General features: G+C 40.3%; 1 protein-coding gene across 1 annotated transcript in view; it reads left to right on the forward strand.

Annotated features, from left to right (window-relative positions):
• Window positions 1-10692: 10692 nt before the first annotated feature.
• Window positions 10693-26640, forward strand: part of kcnj19a (potassium inwardly rectifying channel subfamily J member 19a) — a 37062-nt gene continuing 21114 nt past the window's right edge. Inside the window, exon 1 of the mRNA XM_026917073.3 lies at window positions 10693-11745. Within this exon, the coding sequence (XP_026772874.1) occupies window positions 11077-11745 (669 nt within the window). The 5' untranslated portion in view covers window positions 10693-11076. The remainder of the gene's footprint in view (window positions 11746-26640) is intronic.

Genomic DNA, 26640 nt, shown 5'->3' on the forward strand with positions numbered 1-26640 from the left:
TTGTTTGTTTGTTTGTTTTCTATTTATTTGTTTAGAGATATTTTTCCCCTTACTATTGTTCATTACCATTTATTATTTTATTTATTCACTGTTTCTATTATTTCTATAATTTCTATTGTATAGGTATTTATGGAAATTCTTTTCTTTGATGTGACTCCTCCTACTTGTGCTGCTGTATCATCTTGAATTCCCCCTACAATAAAGGATCAGTAAAGGTACATCTTATCTTATTATGTTAATACCAAAAGTTAGAGTTTCAGATGTTCTCACTCTGTCCTTGTGTGTTTCCTCCACATTCTCCGGTTTCCTCCCATCTCCCAAAAAAACTATCAGTAGGTAGATTCCTCTTTCGCTGCTCCCATTAGGGGTTGCAACAACAGGTCATCCATCCACATGTTGATTCTGGCACAAGTTTTATGCCGGATGCCCTTCCTGACACAACCTTCCCCATTTCTGGGCTTGGGACTGGCACTGAGAGTGCACTGCTCATGCAACATTATCAGCATTGTACTGCAGATAGGGCAAGGATAAGCAAAGACCAACAGTCAGTCATAGCAAGAGTAGTAATAAGTCACGTCTATACACATGCTTTTGGAGGTGTAAATGTAATAAAAGCTAAATTAGGACAAGTGTGACATAGCGAGCACGGAAATACTCCAGAAGTTCCAAAGGAAATCACCTGGAAGTCTGGAAAATATGGAAGTAGAAGCCCACTAGAAATTAATTAATCATCTAAAGAACGTTTCACAAACCTTATATATATATACACACACACACACACACACACACACACACACTATTTCCTATATTAGAGACTCAGGAGCATCCATCCATTTTCTGTACCTCTTATCCTACACAGGGTCACAGGGAACCTGGAGCCTATCCCAGGAGACTTGGGGCACCCTGGACAGAGTGCCAACCCATCAGAGGGCACAATTGCACTCACACACCTGCACACACACACTACAGACAATTTAGAGATGCAGAAAACACAGGGACAACATACAAACTCCATGCACACAGGGGCAGAGGCAGGAATCAAACCCCCAACCCTGGAGGTGCAAGGCAAACGTGCTAAGTCACTACTAACTACTAAGCCGCCATGCCCCCCAACTCAGGTCCATTACTTGTCTAATTTTTAATTAATGGCAACCCCTGAAAAACAGGAATATGACAGTAAAGTGCTGGGAGCATCCTGACTACATCAGTTTCAAATGTCTGTTATGGAGACATTGTGAATGGCAGGCTGCCTTTGTAGATCTTCTCTAAAAAGAAACACTCCCATCTTCAGACATGGTTGGCTTTTCTTAATTGCCCAACTAACGACCCAATTAATTCAGGCTAAAGGGGGGTGTGAAAAGACACGGAGAAGCTGGTTTTAATCATGAGATGCCCACTGGGCATGCAGGGCGAGTTGGGTTTTGATCTTTGCCGTTCTCCTCTCTGTGTTGTGCTCTTTTTGCAAGCACCAGTCTCCCCGCTTTCTTCCCCAGCAGCAGGAAGAACACGTGCACACCCAACAGTCACGTCCTTCAACTCGTTCCCACAGACAGAGTGCTTTAATATGGATTAGGATCATATTCATCAAATCCACCGCCCTAACAATGGTTGCCGAGGCTGTTGTGAACAAATTTCAGTGATTATCAGAACCCATGGTGTGTATTTGTAAATGTTGGTGTTCATGCTGTGAGAAAACAGAGAAAGAGAATGACAAAATGATACTTAAATTCACATTCTTTTATGGATGAGTCCATCTGGGGGGTCTATCATCCCTTCATGTTTATCCCTCCACTGTGAGAGAAAGATTAACAGCTTGGTGAAAATTCAGCTGTAATTTGCATTTTAAAATAGAGAACAAAGTAAGAAATACACAGTTCATCTTGTGCATCAGTTTATAATAATTTTATAATAATATTACGACTACGACAGGAACTCTGGTAGTATTGTAGCTTAATTCACGAAACAAGGTAGAGAATACAAAGCCAGAAAAAAGCACAGATGATTGTAGAAATGTGCAGTTTCATGGACAAAGAGAAGAAATGGACATTTTTTCCATGGAATCTTATTCTACATTTTTGCTAATACTTTATTTGGATTGTTCACAGGAAACCCTTTACAGCCTGATCATCTGCAGGCTGTCATGAACATGTCAGATTATGTTTATCAATCTTTCAACATGTCATAAAATGTATCAGTAGAGTCCACATGAACGGAATTTGCGAAAATTTGTGAAACTGTGATGAACATAAAAACATAAACCAAAAAAAAAAATACTATCTCCAAAATACAGTATGTTTATTTCTTTATTTGTTTATCTATAATTTATTATTATTACCCTCAGCACACCCAGTTCGTGTATACTTGCCTTTGAAACATTTTTCGAACCCAAAATGTGTTTGTATCTATTTTTTGCTTATGGGATTTTGTATCCATTCCTGCACAAGCCTTGACTTAAAAAAAAAAAAAAAAAAATTGGTTTAGTTTTTCTCTGTAAGCCAGTAGACAAAAGGAATTTCCAATTATTTTTCATTTATAATTTAGTCAAAGGAAGCAATAGAGCTCCTGGGAACAGAGAGCAATTTAATTTGATTTTAAAAATTAAATATTAGCAATTTTTTATGGATGCTCATTCATTTTCATTTATTTTACATCAATGATTAATTATACAGTCAATCATTTTAAAGGGATGCTTGTGGCAGTGATTTTTTGTGTGTCTAATATTATATGCAATAATTTTGTGCAATTTCTAAGGACCAAATGTGCCAATAATTCTGTTGCGTGTCATTCTGAACACAGCCAAAGCAGGACTGAAAGACTGAAGCTGTAAACTCATTACGTTCTGTTGGCACAATATAGCAACTGGATGTTTTGTGACATAAATATATTCAGATGTACTGAGGTGTAGCTAGCTATTAGTGATGATACTAGCTTAATTACAATTTTAGTAGCAAGAGGCTGAGCTATTTTTAAAATAATATAGCTTTTCCAGTAGCTAGCTATTTATTTCACCAAGTGCGACAAAACTTTGTACGTCTTTTCTGGTCAGAGTGATATCCTGCATAACTGTGTTAAGTGGAGAATTTGATTATGCCAGTTATAGACAGACCACTTATAACAATTTAACATAGAAAGCAATATTACCCAGCATTAATTTAAAAAACCAAGGAGCGGTTGAGATTTTCTATTCTTCATTCTTTAATAATTGTTCAATCATTTGCAAATCTTCACATACGCAGTATAAAGGATGATAATCAAACATCATGTAAGGCTTTAATTTCTGTAAAGTCTCTCTACTTTAAATCTCAGTTTTCATCTCAGTGTCATTACACACATACAAAACAACTATAAGATTCCCTCACCGCTCAACATTTTATCATTTCAGTAATCGCTTACGGCCGTTTCTGCTGATGGATGCATGCAATTTAACTTAAAATGGTCCCGACTACACAGAAAGCTCCTTCAACCGTAAAGATACAGCATTTTATTTATGTGATTTGCCCATAATTCAGCAAAGCCTCTGAGGGAAAGGAAATGAAGGCAGTCAGATATGTTTACCAGTTGGCAGGTATGACTACAGTTTAATAAAACAAAAATCCATAAAGACTGAGAAGAGGTGAAACAACAGGGAGGAGCAGAACATATGTGCCTTGTTATTTGGGGGTTAAGTCCAGAAGCAATGTCAAAGTTCAGGTGCAGAGAACAGGTAGACTGGGTTATCACAGACATTTTTATAATCAGAAAAGCAGCCAGGGGTCAGAACCTGAACGTAAGCAGTGAGTACGAATGAGTAAGCAATTACAGTACGGCGGCGTAGAATCAGAGCTTTATACAAAAAACAAGAGGCTTAATGAATAGAAGTGAAAACAAACTGATTGGCTGATTACAGAAAGTTTCAAATAGTTAACAGGACCAGGTAGTAAAGGTAGTAAAGGCTCTAGCGGCAGCTCTAATGGTGCACTATTCACTATAAACTATACACTATAGCTGCATCTCTAATGGTGCACTATTCACTATATACTATACACTATAGCTGTGTCTCTCATGGTGCACTATTCACTATATACTATACACTATAGCTGTGTCTCAAATAGTGCACTATTCACTATATACTATACTCTATAGCTGTGTCTCTCATGGTGCACTATTCACTATATACTATACACTATAGCTGTGTCTCAAATAGTGCACTATTCACTATATACTATACACTATAGCTGTGTCTCTCATGGTGCACTATTCACTATATACTATACACTATAGCTGTGTCTCTCATGGTGCACTATTCACTATATACTATACACTATAGCTGTGTCTCAAATGTTGCACTATTCACTATATACTATACACTATAGCTGTGTCTCTCATGGTGCACTATTCACTATATACTATACACTATAGCTGTGTCTCAAATAGTGCACTATTCACTATAAACTATACACTATAGCTGCATCCCTAATGGTGCACTATTCACTATATACTATACACTATAGCTGCATCTCTAATGGTGCACTATTCACTATATACTATACTCTATAACTGTGTCTCAAATAGTGCACTATTCACTATATACTATACACTATAGCTGTGTCTCAAATGTTGCACTATTCACTATATACTATACACTATAGCTGTGTCTCAAATAGTGCACCATTCACTATATACTATACACTATAGCTGTGTCTCTCATGGTGCACTATTCACTATATACTATACACTATAGCTGCATCTCTAATGGTGCACTATTCACTATACACTATACTCTATAACTGTGTCTCAAATGGTATACTACTCACTAGGTGCAACGAGGCGGAGGGAAGGGCCATGCTGTGAGGATGCATGCCTGGCCCTGGAGCGGCTGGATATGCCTGAGGGAGAGAGAGAGATGCATGCGTGTTTTATGTTGGTGCTATGTTTGTTTCTGTTACGTTTCTGTTCATTATTAAACGTTACATTTGAGTTCACTTGGTTCCCGCCTCCTCCTTGCCCAGCCGTGAAGTTTGTTACACTAGGCTATATATTTTACACTATAACTGTGTCTCTAATAGTGTACTATTCACTATATACTATACACTATAACTGTGTCTCAAATAGTGTACTATTCACTATATACTATACACTATAACCGTGTCTCTAATAGTGTACTATTCACTATATACTATACACTATAACCGTGTCTCTAATAGTGTACTATTCACTATATACTATACACTATAACCGTGTCTCTAATAGTGTACTATTCACTATATACTATACACTATAACTGTGTCTCTAATAGTGTACTATTCACTATATACTATATACTATAACTGTGTCTCTAATAGTGTATTATTCACTATATACTATACACTATAACCGTGTCTCTAATAGTGTACTATTCACTATATACTATACACTATAACCGTGTCTCTAATATTGTACTATTCACTATATACTATACACTATAACTGTGTCTCAAATAGTGTACTATTCACTATATACTATACACTATAACTGTGTCTCTAATAGTGTACTATTCACTATATACTATACACTATAACTGTGTCTCTAATAGTGTACTATTCACTATATACTATACACTATAACTGTGTCTCTAATAGTGTACTATTCACTATATACTATACACTATAGCTGTGTCTCTCATGGTGCACTATTCACTATATACTATACACTATAGCTGTGTCTCTCATGGTGCACTATTCACTATATACTATACACTATAGCTGTGTCTCAAATGTTGCACTATTCACTATATACTATACACTATAGCTGTGTCTCTCATGGTGCACTATTCACTATATACTATACACTATAGCTGTGTCTCTCATGGTGCACTATTCACTATATACTATACACTATAGCTGTGTCTCAAATGTTGCACTATTCACTATATACTATACACTATAGCTGTGTCTCAAATAGTGCACTATTCACTATAAAATGTATTGTATAGATGCTTCTCTTTGTGTGCTAATGTGAGTAGTGTGTTCACACTGGGAAATTTTGAAGGCTGTAGCACACTAATAATACCTGGATGATGTACTCAGGCCACCAAAATCACTGTTTGCATTCAGCAGGCACGGCCTGTTCTGTGTAACCGAAGGAGAATGCTGTGGTTTATATTTGGCTAAAAGGTCAAACTCCATGGATTAGTAATGGGAATTTCTGCACTTTTCACTGAGTCAGATCGTTTGGCTCAGAGCTGGTTACTTCAGCTCCCAAATGGCTCACTGCCATTTTTTTCCAAAAACAGACACAGTTTGTGATCTTAAGACAGATTATCCTTCTTTGTCTAACTATGGCTGAAAAATCTAATGAAAAACTACCTTCAAATGAATAAAATAAAATGACTTTGAATTGTATTTTATATTTTTAAGCCTACAGTTGGTTTAAATAATTGATTAAATTGATTAACTGATCAGCAAGGTAGTACAAATGTTTTCATTTTGGTTAAAAAAAAAAACAAGCAAAAAAGTGTCTTTAGAAATGCGAGACGGTTCCCAGCGTTCACCTAAGAGTCGGCTCAAAGAGTCGGTTCAAAGAGTTGGCTTAAAGAGTCGGCTTAAATAGTCGGTTCAAAGAGTTGGCTCAAAGAGTCGGTTCAAAGAGTCGGCTTAAAGAGTTGGCTTAAAGAGTCGGCTTAAAGAGTCGGCTCAAAGAGTCGGTTCAAAGAGTTAGCTTAAAGAGTCGGTTCAACGAGTCGGTTCGTTCGCTAACGACGCACTTCTAATGGATGCACATTTTGGGTTTTAAAATGAGCTCTTTCCCTTCACTGGAGGCTGTTCTGTGTCAGTCCACTGCCGTGAGCTTTCAGCAACTCATTTCCGTGTTGATTCTCGCACACTGATGCACAGTGTAGTGAACAGTATACACAGCTAATACACAGCTGGCACAGTGCACAGTAACCCATTATACCACAGCTATAACCTGCAGCGCCCTCTGCTGGCTGCCTCCTGCTAGGAAAACAGCCTGGGATTGCTGAGGCCAAACTGATCAAACCTTCTTTATTTTTTTATTAGTACATCATGTGGGATTTAATCGTGCACTTTTCCCCAGAATGAACACATTACTCACAATAAAAGTTTGAGTGCACAATATAACACTTAGCCTAAGCTTGCTGGTGAACATTTTAGATTTAATTCATTTATTGGTTCATTCACGTGTGACACGCGTTATTACAATATTCCTGATATTCATCATCAGAATGGACAATGCCTCCTTCAGGATCCTCCAAAGAAATATACAGTATTATTACAGTAATATAAATATAGATATGATGGATATATAGGCTAAGATTTTGTTTCCTTAGAATGATGATGAAAAGTTTTAATAAATAATAAAACCAAAAGAACTGAAAGACAGATAAGACTGAAATCAGCGGGCCCTTAGCAAACTAAATATTGCAAATTAAAAACCATTTATCAATGAAAAATAAATAACAGGACACTACCATTATGCCTATTTGTCCATCTCAAGTATGTGGCAGCCAATTACAACTTAAAAGACTATAAAAATTCTCTGATAATATCTTTTATTTCTATTCTTAATGGTAATGTTTTCAAAATGGCAAACAAACAAAAATGCAACAGCAACACTACTACTACTACTACTATTAATAATAATAATAATAATAATAAAAAAACACCAAAACCACCACCACCACCACCAATAATAATGATAATAATAATAATAATAATAATAATAATAATAACAAAACACCAAAACCACCACCACCAATAATAATAATGATGATGATGATGATGATGATAATTTAATTGTGCAGTAATGTATATGTGACAAATAAAAACTATTTCTTCTTCTTCTTCAAAAGACAAAACAGAATTGGCTTCAAAAATGAACCTCGCATCATTTTAATAACAGTTTTATTTGCTGTTATGAAAACATATTTCACCTGAAACCTGTATGAAAGTGTATTCTTAATGTATCTCAACAATTCCTCGAATACAGCCCTGTTACTAAAATCCTGAGGCTGAGTGTCAGTGCTCATGCTGTCCATCAAGGCCACTTTATGACCTAATCAGGACTCTACACTACACTCGGGTCGATTTGAGACACAGCCAACAACCACAAGGGACTTTATAGCATGATCTCTCAGCAGTAAAGGCAGCTTCAGCTAAAGTGCGCGCAATCAATGAAATCTAATTAGCTTCCGATGAAGAGTGAAGCTTCTGGTGTTTACTGTGTGTTTGTACTGGTGCAGAAAAAAAACCCTAATACACACCTACACACTGAGGATCAGAACAAGTGCGCTCGCGCGTCCCGTCCGGTAGATAGCGCTCATTCATCTGCTCACCGCGCGCGCACACAGAGAGAGAGAGAGAGAGAGAGAGAGAGAGAGAGAGAGAGAGAAATACTGAGTAAGTGAGAGAGACTGAAAGACAGAGACTAAGATAGAGAGAGTGTGAGAGAGACTGACAGATAGGATCAAGTTAAAAAAAAGCTGACGGGAGAGAGAGAGAGAGAGAGAGAGAGAAAGGATAAAGTTAAAAAGCTGAAAGAGAAACACACAGAGAGAGAGAGGATAAAGTTAAAAAAGCTGAGAGAGAGAGAGAGAGAGAGGGAGAGAGGATAAAGTTAAAAAAAAGCTGAGAGAGAGAGAATGCTGAGGAGAGAGAAAGCTGAGAGAGAGAGACACAGAGAGAGAGAGAGAGAGAGAGAGAGAGAGAGAGGATAAAGTAAAAAAGCCTAAAGAGAAACAGAGAGAGGATAAAGTTAAAAAAGCTGAGAGAGAAAGAGAGAGAGAGAGAGAGAGAGAGAGAGAGAGAGAACACTGAGAGGAGAGAGAAAGCTGAGAGAGAGAAAGAAAGGATAAAGTTAAAAAGCTGAAAGAGGGACAGAGAGAGGATAAAGTTAAAAAAAAGCTGAGAGAGAGAGAGAGAGAGAGAAAGCTGAGGAGAGAGAAAGCTGAGAGAGAGAGAGAGACACAGAGAGAGAGAGGATAAAGTTAAAAAAGCTGAGAGAGAGAGAGAGAAAGCTGAGAGAGAGAGAGACACAGAGAGAGAGGATAAAGTTAAAAAAGCTGAGAGAGAGCCAGAGAGAGAGAAAGAGAGGATAAAGTTAAAAAGCCGAAAGAGAGACAGAGAGGATAAAGTTAAAAAAGCTGAGAGAGAGAGAAAGCTGAGAGAGCGATAGAGAGAGAGAGAGAGAGTAAGAGAGAGAGAGAGAGAGAGAGAAAATGCTGAGAGGAGAGAGAAAGCTGAGAGAGAGACAGAGAGAGAGGATAAAGTTAAAAAAGCTGAGAGAGAGACAGAGAGAGAGAGAGAGAGAGAGAGATTTGTAGCCTATAGTAGACTCATCATCTGCGTGTTTAAACGACAGACAGAATTACAGTAATCATGATAATGAACCACAGACAGCGAGCGGGTTAAACAGTAAATAACGGGTGACGCTCTTAGCCTATAGACTATGAAAAACATTACCCAGAATTCAAAGCGATCATTTTATGTACTTTACCAAATACAGGTTTATGTCACAGTCACTGGCAGTTTGCAATGTTTAATCCCTCTATTGAGAGGAAAAAGAGATCACAGAGAAAAAGAGAGCTAATAGATAGATAGATAGATTCACTGATTCTTAAAAAAATGAAACTCAGGAAACGATTTTTGGTCCTTAGGGAACCGTTTTCTGAAAAATTGTCCCTCTGAGCTTCTTTGGATCATAAGAGCTTCTACTAAGAACCTTCTCTCAAATGAATCTTTTCTACCAGAGGAACAAACAAACAAACAAACAAACAAACAAACGAAACCCACAGATTCCATACATGGAATAATTAGGAGTCATAATTAGGGTCATAATTTTTTTTTTATGTAAAAGATATTTAGTATATACATAAAGGTACAGAAGATGTACACCTGATGGTACCATCTCAACAACAAGGAAATGTTCAGGTTAGTACCTTTATTTCTGAGAGTGTATATACACTGTATGGTCAAAAGTATGTGAACACCTGACCATCACACTCATATGTGCTTGTTGAACGTCCCATTCCAGATTTATTCCCTGTTTTCTGTTATAATAAGCTCCACTCTTCTGGGAAGACTTTCCACTAGATGTTGGAGTGTAGCTGTGGGGATTTGTGTTCATTCAGCTACAAGAGCGTTAGTAAGATCAGGCTCTGATGTTGGTGAGGAGGTCTGGGGTTCAGTCGGTGTTCCAGTTCATCCCAAGGGTGTTCAGTGGGGTTGAGGTGAGGGCTCTGTGCAGGACACTCGAGTTCTTTTACTCCAAACCTGGTGAACCATGTCTTCATGGAGCTTGCTTTGTGCACAGAGGCATGTTCATGCTGGAGCAGGTACGAGCCTCTTAGTTCCAGTGAAGCGTAATTGTAAAGCTGCAGCATACAAACACTTCCTATACAATTGTTTGCTTCCAACTTTGTGGCAACAGTTTTGGGAAGAACTACATACGGGTCTGAAGGTCAGGTGTTCACTTACTTTTGACCATATACTGTAGTGTAGAATGGTCTTAATGTTAAAAATTAATTTCAGTCCCTTTCATGTTACATGACTAACTATACCTCAAGTTTATTATTGAGTTTGATCCTAAATATTCCAAAGATTCAGGGACAACAGCAGAAGATGAGTTGAGAGAAATGAAGAATGAGAGAAGGGGAAATGGTGAGAGGGGAATAAAGAAAGGGAGTGTGTGTGTGTGTGTGTGTGTGAGAGAGTGAGAGTGAGAGAGAGAGAGAGGGAATACTACAGCTTATTCGTGCCCACTCAGTGTCCCTCCTCCCTCCTTCCTCTCTCCTCTTCCTCTGTTCCCAACCAACTCGCCGCTGTGCATCACTTTGTCTCCAGTAACTCTATCATTCCTCCAGGTCTAAAGGAAAAGCGGCTCACTTCCTTCTGACTCTCTGTTGCTTAAAACCCACCTTGTATATTTTCGGGCCCAGTGGACAGTCAGGACCGCGCTCAAGGCAGTTGTTCAGCCCTGATAAGTCTGCTTTAATGATGTTTTGCGTGAAGGAGCGTTGGTGAAGCTGAGCGCTCACGGGAGCGAAATGATGCCGGCTCTGTGAAGGAGACAGCGCGTAAAGACGTCTGCGCAAAGTTGGCCATGGCAGCTCTCCGGAGGAAGTTCGGCGAGGACTATCACCAGGTGGTGAACCCGGCCCGCGGCGGCGCCTTCTCAGCTCCGGTCAAGAAAAAGCGGCAGCGCTTCGTGGAGAAAAACGGCCGCTGCAACGTGCAGCACGGCAACCTGGGCGGCGAGACGAGCCGCTACCTGTCCGACCTCTTCACCACGCTGGTGGACCTGAAGTGGCGCTGGAACCTGCTCATCTTCATCCTGACCTACACGGTGGCCTGGCTGGTCATGGCGTCCATGTGGTGGCTGATCGCGTACGTGCGCGGCGACCTGGAGCGCGCGCGGGACTCGTCCTACACGCCGTGCGTGGCCAACGTGTACAACTTCCCGTCGGCCTTCCTCTTCTTCATCGAGACTGAGGCGACCATCGGCTACGGCTACCGCTACATCACGGAGAAGTGCCCCGAGGGCATCATCCTGTTCCTGTTCCAGTCGCTGCTCGGCTCCATCGTGGACGCCTTCCTCATCGGCTGCATGTTCATCAAGATGTCGCAGCCGAAAAAACGCGCCGAGACGCTCATGTTCAGCCAGGACGCCGTGATCTCTCAGCGCGACGGCAAACTCTGCCTCATGTTCCGCGTGGGCAACCTGCGGAACAGCCACATGGTGTCGGCGCAGATCCGGTGCAAACTCATCAAGGTGGGTGCGCGCAAACTTACACTCACACACACACACACGTGTAGGCACGCATGCACAATCACATGCACAGTCACGCACAAACGTATAAACATACATGCACCCCATGGACGCACGCATGCACGCGCGCAATACCCAAATACATGCACGCTCGCGCATGCACACACACACACACGCACTCCTTTGCACGCACTCGCACATTTACATGCATGCACACGCACACATAGACGCACTCTCATGCATGCATGTATGTATGTATGCATGCTTGCACGCGCAAACTTAAATACGCACCCGTGCGCGTGGAAAGACTCGCCCTCTCATCACTCTCGTGCACGCACAAACACAGTGTTTCTTACTACTATGACTGACATTTAAAAAGTAATGCTTGCATGCACTTTACATTTAGTATATTCTGTACCAAATGAATTTGTGTTAAATGGCATTTTTAGCTAACTATAGTGAGATGTGAGAAAATGGGAAACACAGTGATTAGGGGTTAGAAGTCAGTCATAGCTGATGAGAGATTCCCAGATGTAGTTGCTGTGGTTGTGCTTATATTAAATCATCCTGCTGACCGCTGACCCTCCCATCAATGCCAGCAAACAGCAGAGAAACAGGGAAAGCAATGCAGGGTACGAAGGCAAAAACAGGAGGCTGGCAACAGGCTTTGCAGAACTGCAGCACACCCACTGAAGCGCACAAGCTGCCTCACACTCAGGATTAGCTGAGTGTAACCACGGTGCTGCTTCAGCAGTTTCTTTGGAGACTTTAAAAGTGCTACTGTAATGTATCACCGTTTATGCTATTTAAAAAAAAAAGATTTCTTACTACATTTTTAGTTGCAAAAACTTATATATGAAAATATTGTGTTGCTAAAAACCATCTCATCTCTCTACTACATTTTACTTATATCAGCTTGTAGTCATTATGATTAGTCAGCAGATCTCTCTCAGTGAGCAAGGGGGAGAGTAAGTACTGTTATGCGTTAACTATTTAATCCATAATCACATGTCCGCTTTAAACATTTAAACAAGTGAGATTCTTAATCGAGGAAAACCTAAAAGAGGAGCTACTTGACTCTGTAAAGTATGAGTTCATTTAACATTTATCGATTTGGCCGATGCTTTTATACAAAATGAATTACAAATGAGACACAGTCGTATCTAATCACTGAGCCGAGCTGCTGAGGGTGAAGGGAATTGCTCGAGGGCTTTCCGGTGGTGCTCTGTGTACATGGAATGTGAAGGTCCACCATTTCTGAGGGAGCGTGTCCTCCAGTGAAGAGGCCAGGAGTTTAACCATTACTCTGATCTCCCTTAAGCCTGGTGTATACTTGATTCCATACATGCTTCCAACTAGAGGTGTACATCAGGACTGGAATAGATAGATAGATAGATAGATAGAAAAAAACTTTATTGATCCTGAGGGAGATTGCAGTCCCAATCCTGTATAAAAGTCGCAGAAGAGGGAGTATTTTACTGTCCTGAGGGTGGGAGCGTGAGGTCAGATATGAAGCTTGCGGGAAAAAAGAAACGTCATGATCATTACCACAATGCGCACGGTGCTGTGTCGTTTCCTGCGTTCATTCTGTCATCATTGGTACCCGTTTTATCCTGGTCAGGGTTACTGTGGTTTAAATTACGAATTTGTTTATATTTTCAGAAATAGAACAAACTATATTTGTCAGAAAATCTCAGTGGTACTAACAATACTATCTATAAAGATTTAAATTAGGTATAACGATTTACACTATTTTATTCATAAACACTTCATTTTTCCTTACTCTACCTCTTCATTACTGTAATCTATACTATGCTTTTAGCTCAGGGATTGAAACAGTTTAGACCATGTTAAGAAAATGTAACAATGTAGTTCAAGTTATTATTTCCTTTCAGTTGGTTGGAGTTGCTTGTGAAATGGAGCTGTTTTTTATAAATTCGGTGTATAGTGACGTTTTTGTTTTGTAAAATAGGCTGCCCGTATAAATTTAAATTGATGAGTTATACAAGCGTTCCACTTCAAACAAGCTCGGAGGAAAACTCAAAAGCCTAGAAACATGCAATGGTGATAATTTATTCAGAACGTTTTCTGTGTTCCCAATTAGACTGTTGCTGTTCTGTGTTGTCTTCCTCAGATAAGGCTACAAAAAAAAAAAAACGGCAACATTCCCATTTCTGTTGAATCACTTATTATGAATTATTTTAGTTGACAAAAATAAAATGTGCACTTTCACATATTGCTGTTTACTATGCTGTCAAATTGATGGACAACTACGAACTGCCAACTGTTCTAAAAAAAAAAAAAAAAAGGAAAAAAAAGCAAGCATTCATTTTGGGTGTCTCTCAGAAGCATTTCTAACAAATAATAAACCAGACATTAGTGCTAGCCAAACACACCTACACACTTCTGTTCATGCTGACAAGCAACATGTGGCCAAACCTGTATCATTGAAGGAATCCTGTACTCTCTCTCTCTCTCTCTCTCTCTCTCTCTCTCTCTCTCTCTCTGTATGTGTGTGTGTGAGCTTTTCTATCAGTCAGTGAAGAGTCTTACGCTTTAAAAGCTGCTAGGTCGAGCCAGTCTGTGCCAACCTGAGACAAGACGAGATGAGATCTGTTGAAGCTTTGAATTCCCGAGCCTCTCTAAGCCTCCCAGCAGAGCTGAGCTCATGGTCACAGCCATGTCGGCTAATCCAAGCTTCTGAAACACGAATGTTTCATGGGGCACAACTCTTGAGGAATATGTGTTGTTTTATTGCAGGAGAGTGGGCCAGCCTGATGTGTCGATTATACCTGTGAAAATGTGGTGGAAAACTAGGAGTAGGTCGTGTAACGATAAGCTATTGGAAATTTATAGTGATACAACTTTTTGGCCAGCTCCATAGCGATTGCGATGTGTGGTGTTTTAGTTTAAATTTGCAAGCTGATCCAATTTTAATCAAATTTATAATCAAAATGTTTTTCTTCCTATATCCTGTTACGGATTTTTAATTGGAAGCCATTCTTTCAGTGTAGGAAAGCGAACTCCCTGCTAGCTAAGACTGCTGGACAACGTAAAGGCATAGTGACAGTAATAATGAGTCCAAACCATTAGGCATATCAACATTTCCCTCAAATGTGTTGGTAAATTGTGCTTTTGTTTCTAGGCAACTTGGAAATATGGATGATGAGCATTGGCTAGTTAATGCCTGAGGCTAACTGAGACTACTGGACAACGTGAAGGCATAGTGAAAATCAGACAAAACGTGAAGGCATAGTGAAAATCAGACAAAACATGAAGGCATAGTGAAAATCAGACAAAACTACCAGTAATATCAACATTTACCTCAGTTGTGCTGGTAGGGTCCCTGGAGGACTAGTGATTAGGCCACAGCGCTCTCACCGCTGTGGCCTGGGTTTGATTCCTGGCCAGGGAACCGACCCCAGCTACTGGGGTTGTGTGCAACAGTGCGCTCTCAGTGCCGGTCCCAAGCCCGGATAAAATTGGGGAGGGTTGCGTCAGGAATCTGGCCTAAAAACTGTGCCAAATCAAATACGCAGACCAATGATCCACTGCGGCGACCCCTAACAGGAGCAGCCAAAAGAGGAACAACAACCTTAGTTGTGTTGGTCAATAGTCTCTTTTTTTCTAGTCAACTTGGATATGGGTGCTGTGTGTAAATAATTGAGGCTAACTGAGACTACTGGACAATGTAAAGGCATAGTGACAGTAATAATGAGTCAACCCCATCAGGCATATCAACATTTACCTCAGAAGTTTTCTTAAATTGTGTCTTTGTTTCTAGTCAACGTGGAAATATGGACGCTGAGAAGAGGCTAGTTAATAGTTGAGGCTAACTGAGACTGCTGGACAATGTGAAGGCATAGTGATAGTAAAAAAATGATTCAACACAATCAGGAATATTAACATTTTCCTCAGATATGTCAGAAAAAATTCTGTATGACAAAATACCCTGCAATTACACATAGCATCCAGCTAGCAGAAGTGAAGTAAGCATAGTAACCACCACAAGAATGGGTTGTTTACATGGAAACACAGACCATGACTATTTGAACACATAGCTTATAGATAGCTAAGTACATATAAAACATAATGTAGGTTGTGTCAATGTGTTGAGGTATTGTAATTGTGTGCAGTATGTACTATGTTGGTCACCTCTAATCAAAGCAAAGAAACCCCGACATATACAGATGCTTAGTTCTTTTGGGGTCTTTTTTAAGTGTCTATGATTTACTGTGTGTGTGTGCGCGCTCACTCCTGCTCTTCCAGATGATCACAGTACATTGAGCAAACAGAGATATAGCTTAATGACGCATAGGATATTCCACGTGGATGAGGACATTGAATAGACACACACAGAGTGCTGTGCACTTGTGTTGACTTGAGCACAACCCCTCATTAAGCACTGATAAGGCATTGAAGACAGTGAACAAAATGGACCATAGTGAGCAAATGGAAAAAAGCATCTAGGATTCAATCAAACAGATTCAGAAACAACAAAGCTGAGATTCATTTCAGTAGAAATAGTAGTGATGCTTTCAGCATAGAACAGACGTGAGATGTGTATAAATCAAGGATGAATCTCATTGGGAAGATTTGATATCCTATAGATCAGTCAGATGCATGTAGCGTTCACATCTGCCTCAGTGACAGCAGCAGGTTAACAAGGAGCAGGAGAAAAAAAAATATCCAGAAGGATGAATTAACCAGTGCTGCACTGAGGGTCAAGAGAGCTGAAATGAACTCAGTGTGGCCTGTGAGTTAGAAATCACCAGAAAGAGAGAGAGAGAGAGAGAGAGAGAGAGAGAGAATATGAAAATATAGTAAGCAGTGATGATTAATTAGAAAGATATAGCATGTTGTGCATAGTGTGCATGTTGCATAAAACATTGCATTTATATATCTATGTATATTTATTTTTTATTCTTTATCCTGCAGTAATTATCGGGGTCCAAGCACCACTGTGTGTTCATTGGGTGTTTGCAGGTCTATTACATCATAATAAACATAAACTCCACTCCAAACTCTGGACCGTTAAGCATTTTCATCAAGACTTGACCTGGAAAACGAAATGCGCAACAGGAAACAGTAGAGAAAAAAGTAGAGAGTCAGCCTCTGGTGCTGTTAAAGCAGAATAAAATGGGCAGATTTATTGAACACATAATGACAAAAGTCAATTTCAGGTGGAGGTCAGTGTGATTTGTACAAACTGGTGATATATTTAATTAATTAAATACCATGTTTTTGAGAAGTGGAGCTACAGCTTTTAGCTGATTTGGTCGAATAAGTACGAAATGGACAAAGGTACTATCAAACGTTTCCATTTCAGATCATTTCAGTTATTACTTTAATAACTAAGGTCAAAATAAAATGATGCATTGTTAGGCCATTTGGATCCTCTTTCCTTCCTGAGCAACAGTCAGGATATTGCATTTTTATACCAAATTTGGTGTTTTCTATGTCTTAATTTAAAAAAATCCATGTGACAGTCCATGTACGGCAAGAGAAAGAGAAGAAGCATAATAAGAAATCCCAATAAACACAGTACAGTTCGATTACCTTCAGTGCTTGGACCCCTAAACAGAATGAGACAAAGAAAGAGAGATAGAAAAATAGAGAAGGACAAAGACTCTATGCAAGAGAAAAACAAGGAAAAAAGTAAGAGAGAGAAAGTTTGTAAGAGAGATTAAAGCAAAGGAAGAGACAAGGAAAGATAAAATGATATGAGAGACAAGAAAAGAGAGCAAGAGAGAGAGAGGCAGAGAGAAATAGAGACAAGGAAAAAGAGTGAGCGAGCTAAAGACAAAGGGAAAGAGAGAGAGAGAGAGACATATAATAAAGAACAAACCATTCATTGTAACTTATAAAAGGAAGAAAATAGTCAGATGCCTGGCTGAGAGCAGCAACAGTGACAGAGCGAGAGAGAAGGAAATGTACAAATAAAACAACAGAAGAAAAGATGCTGTTGTACAAAATCTAGAGAGTAAAGCAAGACTCTCTTCCTCTCTCTCTCTCTCTCTCTCTCTCTCTCTCTCTGCCTACACTTTAATCTCTGTAGTATTTTGTTCTGCTTTAGGGCTTTTAAAAAGGCCAGGGGTTTTTATCTTGAAAGACCCTCTGCATGCCGAACAGTTCATCCGATCAGCGATTCTAAAATAGCTTCGGGAACAGTTGGATGAAGAGAATCTGTGACTCACATTAGTTGGGTTATATAACATGAATGAAATGCTTTTTCATGTCAGAGTATGAAAGATGTTTTAGATGAGGCATAATAACTGACTTACAGCTAATCAGAGAAATTAACACTGGAATTATGCATTCATCAAATGTTGATCAGTTGAACTTCCTGTCATTTTAAACATGAAAATAGAGAGATTTTAGGTGTGATGTGTAGTTACTCTGAATATACAGTACCATGTGGGTGATGTAAAATGACATACAAAAATAAAAGGCAAAATAATATGGTCTGCTGGATCAAGTGCTATTCTATAAGCTGCTGTATAATGAGTGTGGAAGCCATATTGTGGGTTAAATCATAGTGCTTATGTTGTATATCACTGTGGCACTTCACTTTACCACTTTTTTTTCTAGCACCATGGCTATTAATGTGCGCACTGATGGTACATAATGGAGAGTGTGTTTGTGGGTGTGTGTGTCTTCTCTGTTTTGTGGATGTTGAATGAATCCACACCAGATGGTTATCACAAGACAACAAAGGAATCAAAACCCTGACTATTAACCTGACTGCATGCACTCGCCCGAGAAATACAAAGAGAGGGACTAGAGTACAAAGCAAGTCAGCAAAATGAGTGTGTTACTGTGTAACTGAGCTCAGCGCTATGTGTGTGTGTGTGTGTGTGTGATTGCAAGATTCTGAGAAACCTTGTCTTGAAGCACTATTGTCTGTGTGAGAGAGAGAGAGAGAGAGAGAGAGAGAGACAGCAGACTATGTCAGCTCTAGCCTTTTCATCTTTTCCTCTCCATTTCCTCACACATTTACCAGGCAACCATGCTCATTTTATCTTGTCCTACTCTCTCAGATCTGGAAACATACTGTATCCTTTCTTTCACGTGGCTTGTGTGTTTTCCAGTCAATGAACGTGTGTGTGTGTGTGTGTTTCTGAGAGCAGAAAATGAGGAGAGAGGGAAGAGTACAGATGAAAAGGGCAGACACATGAAAGGAGACAGAGAGCTTTGTCAAGAGTGTCTCCATGTCTTCACGAGAACACAAATGCGGCTGATTTTCTCTCCAGTACCAGAACAGATGGGTGTGTGTGTGTGTGTGTGTGTGTGTGTGTGTGTGTGTGTGTGGGTGGGTGTGTAAAGGTGGTTCAGTTGCTACCAGCCCAGAGACTGAATCCCATTCCATTTACTAGCACACATTTATAGGAAGCCTGAAGGTGATGATGTACACAGAAAGTTCTAGTAGATAAAGTTTTCTGGTGTGTGATCTTTAAGAGCTGTGTGTGTGTGTGTATGTGTGTGTGTGAACTTTCAGACAAAAAGCCTGCATTCACAATGAATGTCGTGTTTCATAGTTTTTAGACAATACAGTATATAGCTTAGACATTTATGTTAGGGACCTGATGATGTCATGATTTCCTACAACAGCTCCAAATTAAGTGACATGTGATGTGTAAGATGTGGAGGAACTCCAGTGGCCTGCACAGAGCCCTGACCTCAACTCCACTGAAGACCTCTGGGATGAACTGGAATGTCCAACATCAGTGCCTGACCACATTAATGCTCTTTTGAATGGGCAAAAATTCCCACAGATATACTCTAAAATCTTGTAGAAAGCCTTCCCTGAAGAGCGGAGGCTGCTATAGCTGTGAAGGAGGACAGCATCTCTATATTAATGCCCGTGGTTTTAGAATGGGATGTCCAACAAGCTCATATAGGTGTGATGGTCAGGTGTCCAAATCGTTTTGCCATATAGTGTAACATTCTGTGTATTTTTCTTATAACCATTGGTGACACTGTTTCACATAAATCCAAAATCATTTGCCTTAAGAGATTTGCTTACAGCAAACAGTCTGAGGTAGGTGCCAAAAATAAAACCATATACTGATGTCTTTTTATCTTTAAGAAGACAGGGTGCTTAGCTCTGTTAGCACATTTACACAAGCCACCATTGAGCCACGACTTCCTGCAAGAAGCCATTGTACAACCCATCAAAAGTAGAAAACTACAGCTTATCTCTAAACAATAGTCTGTTTCCTGTTTTAAAGGAAAGTAGTACAAGGGGAACTATAACCCTGTACTGAACAGCAATGTTTTCTGACAAATGTACCTCGTTATTGGCCAAAAGAAATAGTTCCTGCTGACAGCATATAGGCTATTTGTGTTTGTGTGTGTGTGTGTGTGTATGTATATATATACATATATATATACATATACTCACACACACACACCCCGATTCCGATTAGCCATAACATTATATACTTAATAACTTGATAAAGACATAAGCTGTTTTGTCCATTGAAAAGAGAAGGTTAGGAGAGCAAGAAAATGTCACAGGTGCAAAAATGTTATTAAAGCTAAAGTACAGTTTATAAAAATTCATTTATCCACCCTGGTCACGCTCCCAGAGCCTATCCCAGGAACACATCGCAGAGCACCATGCATACACATTCACACACTTATTCACACCGACAGGGAGTCGCCAATATTAGATTCACCAATTCACCTACTGACATGTTTTTGGGAGATGGGACGAAACCAGAGAACCCACAGGGAGAACACACAAAACTCCACACAGACAGGATCGAACCGGTTGGAACGAACACACACACACACACACACACACACACTCACGATTAGCACAGAACATAATCAATAAACAGTCCAGGTCAAAATCCCGAAAAGGCAAGCAATACAGCAAACAAATCCAAAGAAGCAGGGGAAATACATCAATACCAAACACTCCAAAATCCAAAAAATCCGAAGAGGATGGATACATGAAATAAACAGCTCATTGCTGTGGAAAAAAGCAAGACTTTGTGTATGTGAAAACCTTAGTCTTTATAGTGTCTCTGAATGAGGAAATGATTTCAAACAGGAGAGATAGGAAAACAGGAAGTGGGTAGTATTCTGGTGATGATGTGGCGTGGAATTTTCACATCAGCCTGTGACACCGGTGACCCTGGAGCTGTGAGGAGGCAACGCTACCAGCCGCACCACACTGCCACCCTGCTATAAAAAAAACCTGAAAAAATAGTGCTTGTAGTGAGAGTAGCTTGTAGTGTGAGTAGCTTGTAGTGTAGTGTCAGTTGTGAAATGTTTGCTAATTGGGTAACATTGCAGTTTCAGATGTCACATATTGGGAGTAATTATCAATGTTGTTTTTTCCCAGTGAGCCACTGTCCCTGAGGGAGCACGCAATTACACATACACACACACACTCACACACACACATCAATAACGGGTAGGGAAAGGCCAGAGGGAAGTGTTGTCTTCATTGTTGCTGGTTTTGTGTTGTCTGTGGTTCAGACAGACACCAGGATGAAGTGATGAATTGCGCTAATTAACGCTAATTAGGGGACGTAGGAGGTATGAGTCAGAACTCAGCCAACACAGTGTGTATCAGATGTGTGTCTGTGTGTGAGTCTGAGTGTGTGTCTGAGTATGGCAGCTCTCTGTATAGATGTATGATTATAGTAAGTACATGTATTGTTTATAATCAGTCTCTCTGTCCCTTCTTCGCTTTCTCTCTGGTGGAACACTTGTCTAATTTTTTCCCCTTGTTTAATTGCCAATAGTGGTTAAACTACATAAAAAATACATAAACCAAATCTTGAAAACATGACTGCCTCTAAGTTAAATTACTTACGTAATGCACTGGATGTTAATGCTGTATTACTGTAGTGCATATTAACAAGCTAAAGGTAAGTGATGAATTAATGCAGCTCCACTGTATTTTTTTTGGCCTGTGTTTTGGCAACGTTTCTTACACTTATTCACACCTAGGGACAACTTCATGAAGCAGATCCACTTATTGACGTGCTTTTGGGAGGTTGGAGGAAACCAGAGAACCCAGAAAAAACCAAAATGAACGCAGCCTGGTTTGAATAGTTTAGAAACTAGTTTTTATGCAGAATGGTAAGAAAAGCGTCCAGTAAGCAGCAGTCCTGCAGGTGGAAATGGTCAGAGGAGAATATTCAGACTGGTTAGAGCTGGCAGGAGAGCTATGGTAACTCAAATAAGCACTCTTTACAACAGTGATGAGCAGAAAAGCATCTCAGAACAGCCAAGAGCAGAAATCTGAGACTACAGTGGACACGGGCTCACCAAAACTGGAACGTTGAAGACTGAAAAAAGACCAGGTGATGTTTTTCCACCTTTAGTTTCAACTGTAATAAATACACAGGATGAGACGTACTCAGTGAAATAAATGCACAGGACAGTGCACACTAACTAGACAAGACAACAGAACAGTATTGGATGAAAGAAACCTGTACAAACTATCTGTAGACTACATTATAGTGAAATTTGTGTAGAAAAACAGATGGAAAAAATGTAGCAGTAAAATCAGTAGTAAAAAAAAAAAGTGTCTCACAGCAGCACAATAGCATTGTCTCTGAGGGCAGAATACAGTCAATGAGATAATGGGGTGTAATTTCCACGGGTGCTACAGGGTGCCATGGCAATTATTGTGGGTTAAAGTAGGGGAAAGCTTCTCCTATTGGTTATATTTTAGAAGCCGTTGAAATGGCAAGTGCCATGGAGGAGATCCACCCTGTTCAGTGGGTATATGTGTGTATGTGTGCTGGGTGAGCACTATTTATTTCATATCAGCTCTCATCACTATTGTTCATGCATGTGTGTGGTTTGCCACAGCGGGCAATAACAGACACAGGAACCACCTAGATGGCAAGCCCTCGATATGTTTTACTGTACCTACACCACACTAGTGCAATACAGACCAGAATTATAATGAGAAGAGAGCAGTGGTGTACCTACAGCACTCCCCACAAGAAATCTTTACTGCAATCTGATTTCCCTATATAAGAGCACAATCCAATCTAAATGCAGCCATCCATTAAATGAAGGGAGACGTGTGTTTATGTAGGAGTTGAATTTGCAGCTCGCAAATTGATAAAGGCACCATGCAAATAGAGTGGTGTATATCTTGTGCGATGAGTGTGCAGCTCGGCTGTCAGAGCCAGTCCGCGTCACTTTTTACGGAAAACAGAAAAATCCCAGCTCTAATTGAACTGCGCATTAGACTAAGTAGGACTGATGGTTGCTGCGACCAAAGTTGCCCTTTCTCTCCTTAGTATTTTCTTGGTGTAATGGCTGAATTCTTTCCTTTTTACTCCCCCACCACTTTCAGCGTCTACGTTCATAAGCTGTGCTCTTTGTAGTTACACCTTTACCGTTCCTCTACCTGTCTCCTGCCTCTTCTCTCTCTCTCTCTCCTTCTCTCTCTCTCTCTTGCCATTTAATTCTGAGATGTGGAAGTGGGGTCTGAAGAGAATCACAGAAAGATAGAACAAGAGCAAGACGGAGAGATGCGCACTCAATCTCTGAGACTAGACTCCGAAACGCTCACTTACTGGAGGGTCTGAGTATACTACCAAAACCTTTTATTTCCCAGCTACACCTGCAACACATTTGTGTATGATTACTGACTGTAGCCCATTGGTCCCTGGAGGACTAGTGGTTAGGCCACGGAGCTCTCACCCCTTGCAGCCCGTGTTCGATTCCCAGCCAGGGAATCAACCCCAGCCACCAGTGTTGCGTGCAACAGTGCGCTCTCAGTGTCGGTCCCATGCCCAGATAGAAATTGGGGAGGGTTGCATCAGGAAGAGCATCCGGCATAAAAACTTTGCCAAATCAAATACACGGACCAATGATTCACTGTAGTGACCCCTAATGGGAGCAGCTGAAAAAGGAACAACAACAACAACTGACTGTAGCCCATTTCTTGCTGTGTGCTCAATATATCCTCCTCTACGTCATCCACCAGTGGAAAGAGACCACCAGGACCACTACCGGCCGGATATTTGGGTGAGTTGTTGGAATGAGCGTTGCTTGGTATTCCAACCACCTCAGTATGACTGCTGAGTTGAGAAACAGTCACCTACCAAAATATCCATCCAGCAGTTGGAAACTGATGAAGAGAATAAATAACCCACACTGCGTATTATGTGTAAACACTGCACAAGTTATTTTGCCTGAGAAATACAACTGGACTAAATTATATTACTTTTGTAAAGCTGATTAAATAAAAGCAGTGGAGTCACCCAAAGGACTTTTGGACCCTACTATAACTAGCACATAAATATTCAAGCTAAGAAAACACATCACTGACCCAAAATCTAGTCCGAATGGTTGGTTTTTTAAAAGCAATACTAAAAAGCTAAAACATTGTGTTTTCCTGCAGAGCATATCGGTCATGACAGCCATACACAGTTTAATAATTCCTGCAAGGCATTTTGAAAAGCATACAGGATTCAATAAAGGTTTTTAAAATTTCTAGACATCTCTGTGATTGGACCACAGCTCAGAAGAAAAGAATCCCAGACGCTGTCCTAGATGCGAGATTGATGGCGTCTGGCTGTGCTTGTCAGCATGAGGTTTGTTTATGAATATGCTCTAAAGAAATGGTTTCTTTTCATGCCAGTTAAATACACATACATGCATACAATTTGAGAAAAATGATGTTGGACATGAGTGGTTCAACATCCAATAAACTTCAAATTTTCTATAATATGTTCTTGTCAAATGTATAAACATCATTATAGTTATAGCATTACATCCGAAAACATTCAAATCCCCTTCCTAGGCTGAATTGTTTGACCCGAAGCTTATTTCTAGGAATCGTATATTCTGAATGACTCAAAAGGTTACACGAGAAGTAAGCACAACACACATCATGTCATTGCATGTAGGTGGAATGAGGTCATAAAAACTAGTGAAGAAAAAAGTGAATCATTGTTTTAGCATCTGTTTGGAGATTAGAGTTTTGGCTGTTTTCCATTTTTAAGCTGCCTACATTATACCCCACTGTAGTGAAGGCTCAGATTATCAGCGCTCCCAGGTTACACAGCTGTCTAGGGTTTTACATGTTGTTGTGAGTTCAAGAATTCAGCTTCTGATGTTGCTACAGCCAACCATAGCCACAGAGTTTGGGTGGGAAGGATTGCTTTCCTCAGATTGATCCTGGGAACCTGTTAATGCAGGTACACAGAATAGAGCAGTTAGTGATCTCCTCCAAGCACATTCATCAAAGAGATGCAGTTTCTTTACCTGTCTCAGAGGAAGCATGTGTTTCCCCATCAACTGTGTTTTCTCATGAACTCATTTGGTCCAATTCCACAAAGTTGAAACACATAAGTAACTATAAGTTGTTGTTGTTCTTCGTTCAGCTGCTCCCGTTAGGGGTCGCCAAAGTGGATTATTGGTCCGCGTATTTGAGTTGGCACAGTTTTTACGTCGGATGCCCTTCCTCATGCAACCCTCCCCAATTTTATCTGAGTTTGGGACCAGCACTGAGAGCGCACTATTGCATGCAAGCCCAGTGGCTGGGGTTGGTTCCCTGGCAGGTAATCGAACCCGGGCAGCAGGGGTGAGAGCGCTGTGACCTAACCACCAGTCCTCCAGGGACCCCACATAAGTAACTATAAGTAAAGTTATAGTAAGTAAATGTAAATTACTTGAACAAAATGGATGAAAATCCAAAAACAAAAAGATAGGCCATCACTAAAATGACCACTGAAGCTAGGTTAGCATTCTGTTAGTTCAGGGCTGGTGAGAATTTCTCTTAAACATATTCTTATCAAAGTATACTTAAGACTGAAAAACTGTTCTTAGTTAAAAGCTTGAGGGTAAATGTGCTATTTGTAATTTGAGAATTATTACTCAGAAATACTTAAAATCTGCAGAAGAAGGATCACATCTCATCACAGTGTTTCCGGGTGCGTAAACTGTAGACGCACACAACAGGTAGTTAGCTTCTCAGACAGCATGTGACTGTGTAAATGCATCTTTGCATGCCATGCTTACCCATAAACCCCCTCTCTACGTTGTGACGCAAACACGCCAGCATATACAGAAACGCAAAAGTATAAATCAGCCCTTAGATTTCTGGATTTTGATGTACATATCTCATTGATAATCAATCAAAGAACTTTATTGTGTAAGTTAGTTAGCTATTAGTAAGGGTTCTGCTACTAATCCCCAGAGCCATGAGTCATGCAGGCTTTCATTGATCAGGACAATGGCTAATCTGACTACAGAAGATGTCAGTCTGTATGCGTCGGTAGCAGTGTGTGAACCATGGTGCATCCTGCAGCTCTCTGTGTAAGAGGTTTTATGTGTCTGTGTCCTGCATACAGTCATCCGTTTCACTAAAGACGAGCAGACAGGAGTGAAACAGAGGGTTAGCCACGGGCCGCTGACAGATTAAACCCGACAGAAGAAAGCAGCATTTATTCTCACAGAGTCAGTCGCTAAAGAACAGAGGGATGCTGATAATCTCCCACAGCTTCGACTGAACTTCTCTAAACTGCTGAAACATGATTTATTCCCTGTTATGGCCTAAAGTTTTCAGTAGTTTTCTTAAACACACACTGAAATTGTTCCACTACAGGCAAAATAAACAGAAGAAAGAGGAAAAGGTAAAAATGGGTACAACTGAAGTGAAGTGAAGGAGCCTTGGCCTGTCAGTCTCCACGTGGCAGCAGAAGAAAGCGTATTTCAGAGTATTACAGAGGTGTGGCCTCTGTATCTGTCAATCACATTGAAGTAGGTGTGGCCTCTGTACCTCTCAGTGAAGGAGGTGTGGCCTCTGTATCTGTCAGTCACAGTGAAGGAGGTGTGGCTTCTGTGTCTGTCAGTCTCAGTGAAGGAGGTGTGGCCTCTCTATCTGTCAGTCACAGTGAAGGAGGTGTG

The sequence above is a fragment of the Pangasianodon hypophthalmus genome, chromosome 13 (assembly GCF_027358585.1).
Source record: "Pangasianodon hypophthalmus isolate fPanHyp1 chromosome 13, fPanHyp1.pri, whole genome shotgun sequence".
NCBI classification, from domain to species: domain Eukaryota; kingdom Metazoa; phylum Chordata; class Actinopteri; order Siluriformes; family Pangasiidae; genus Pangasianodon; species Pangasianodon hypophthalmus.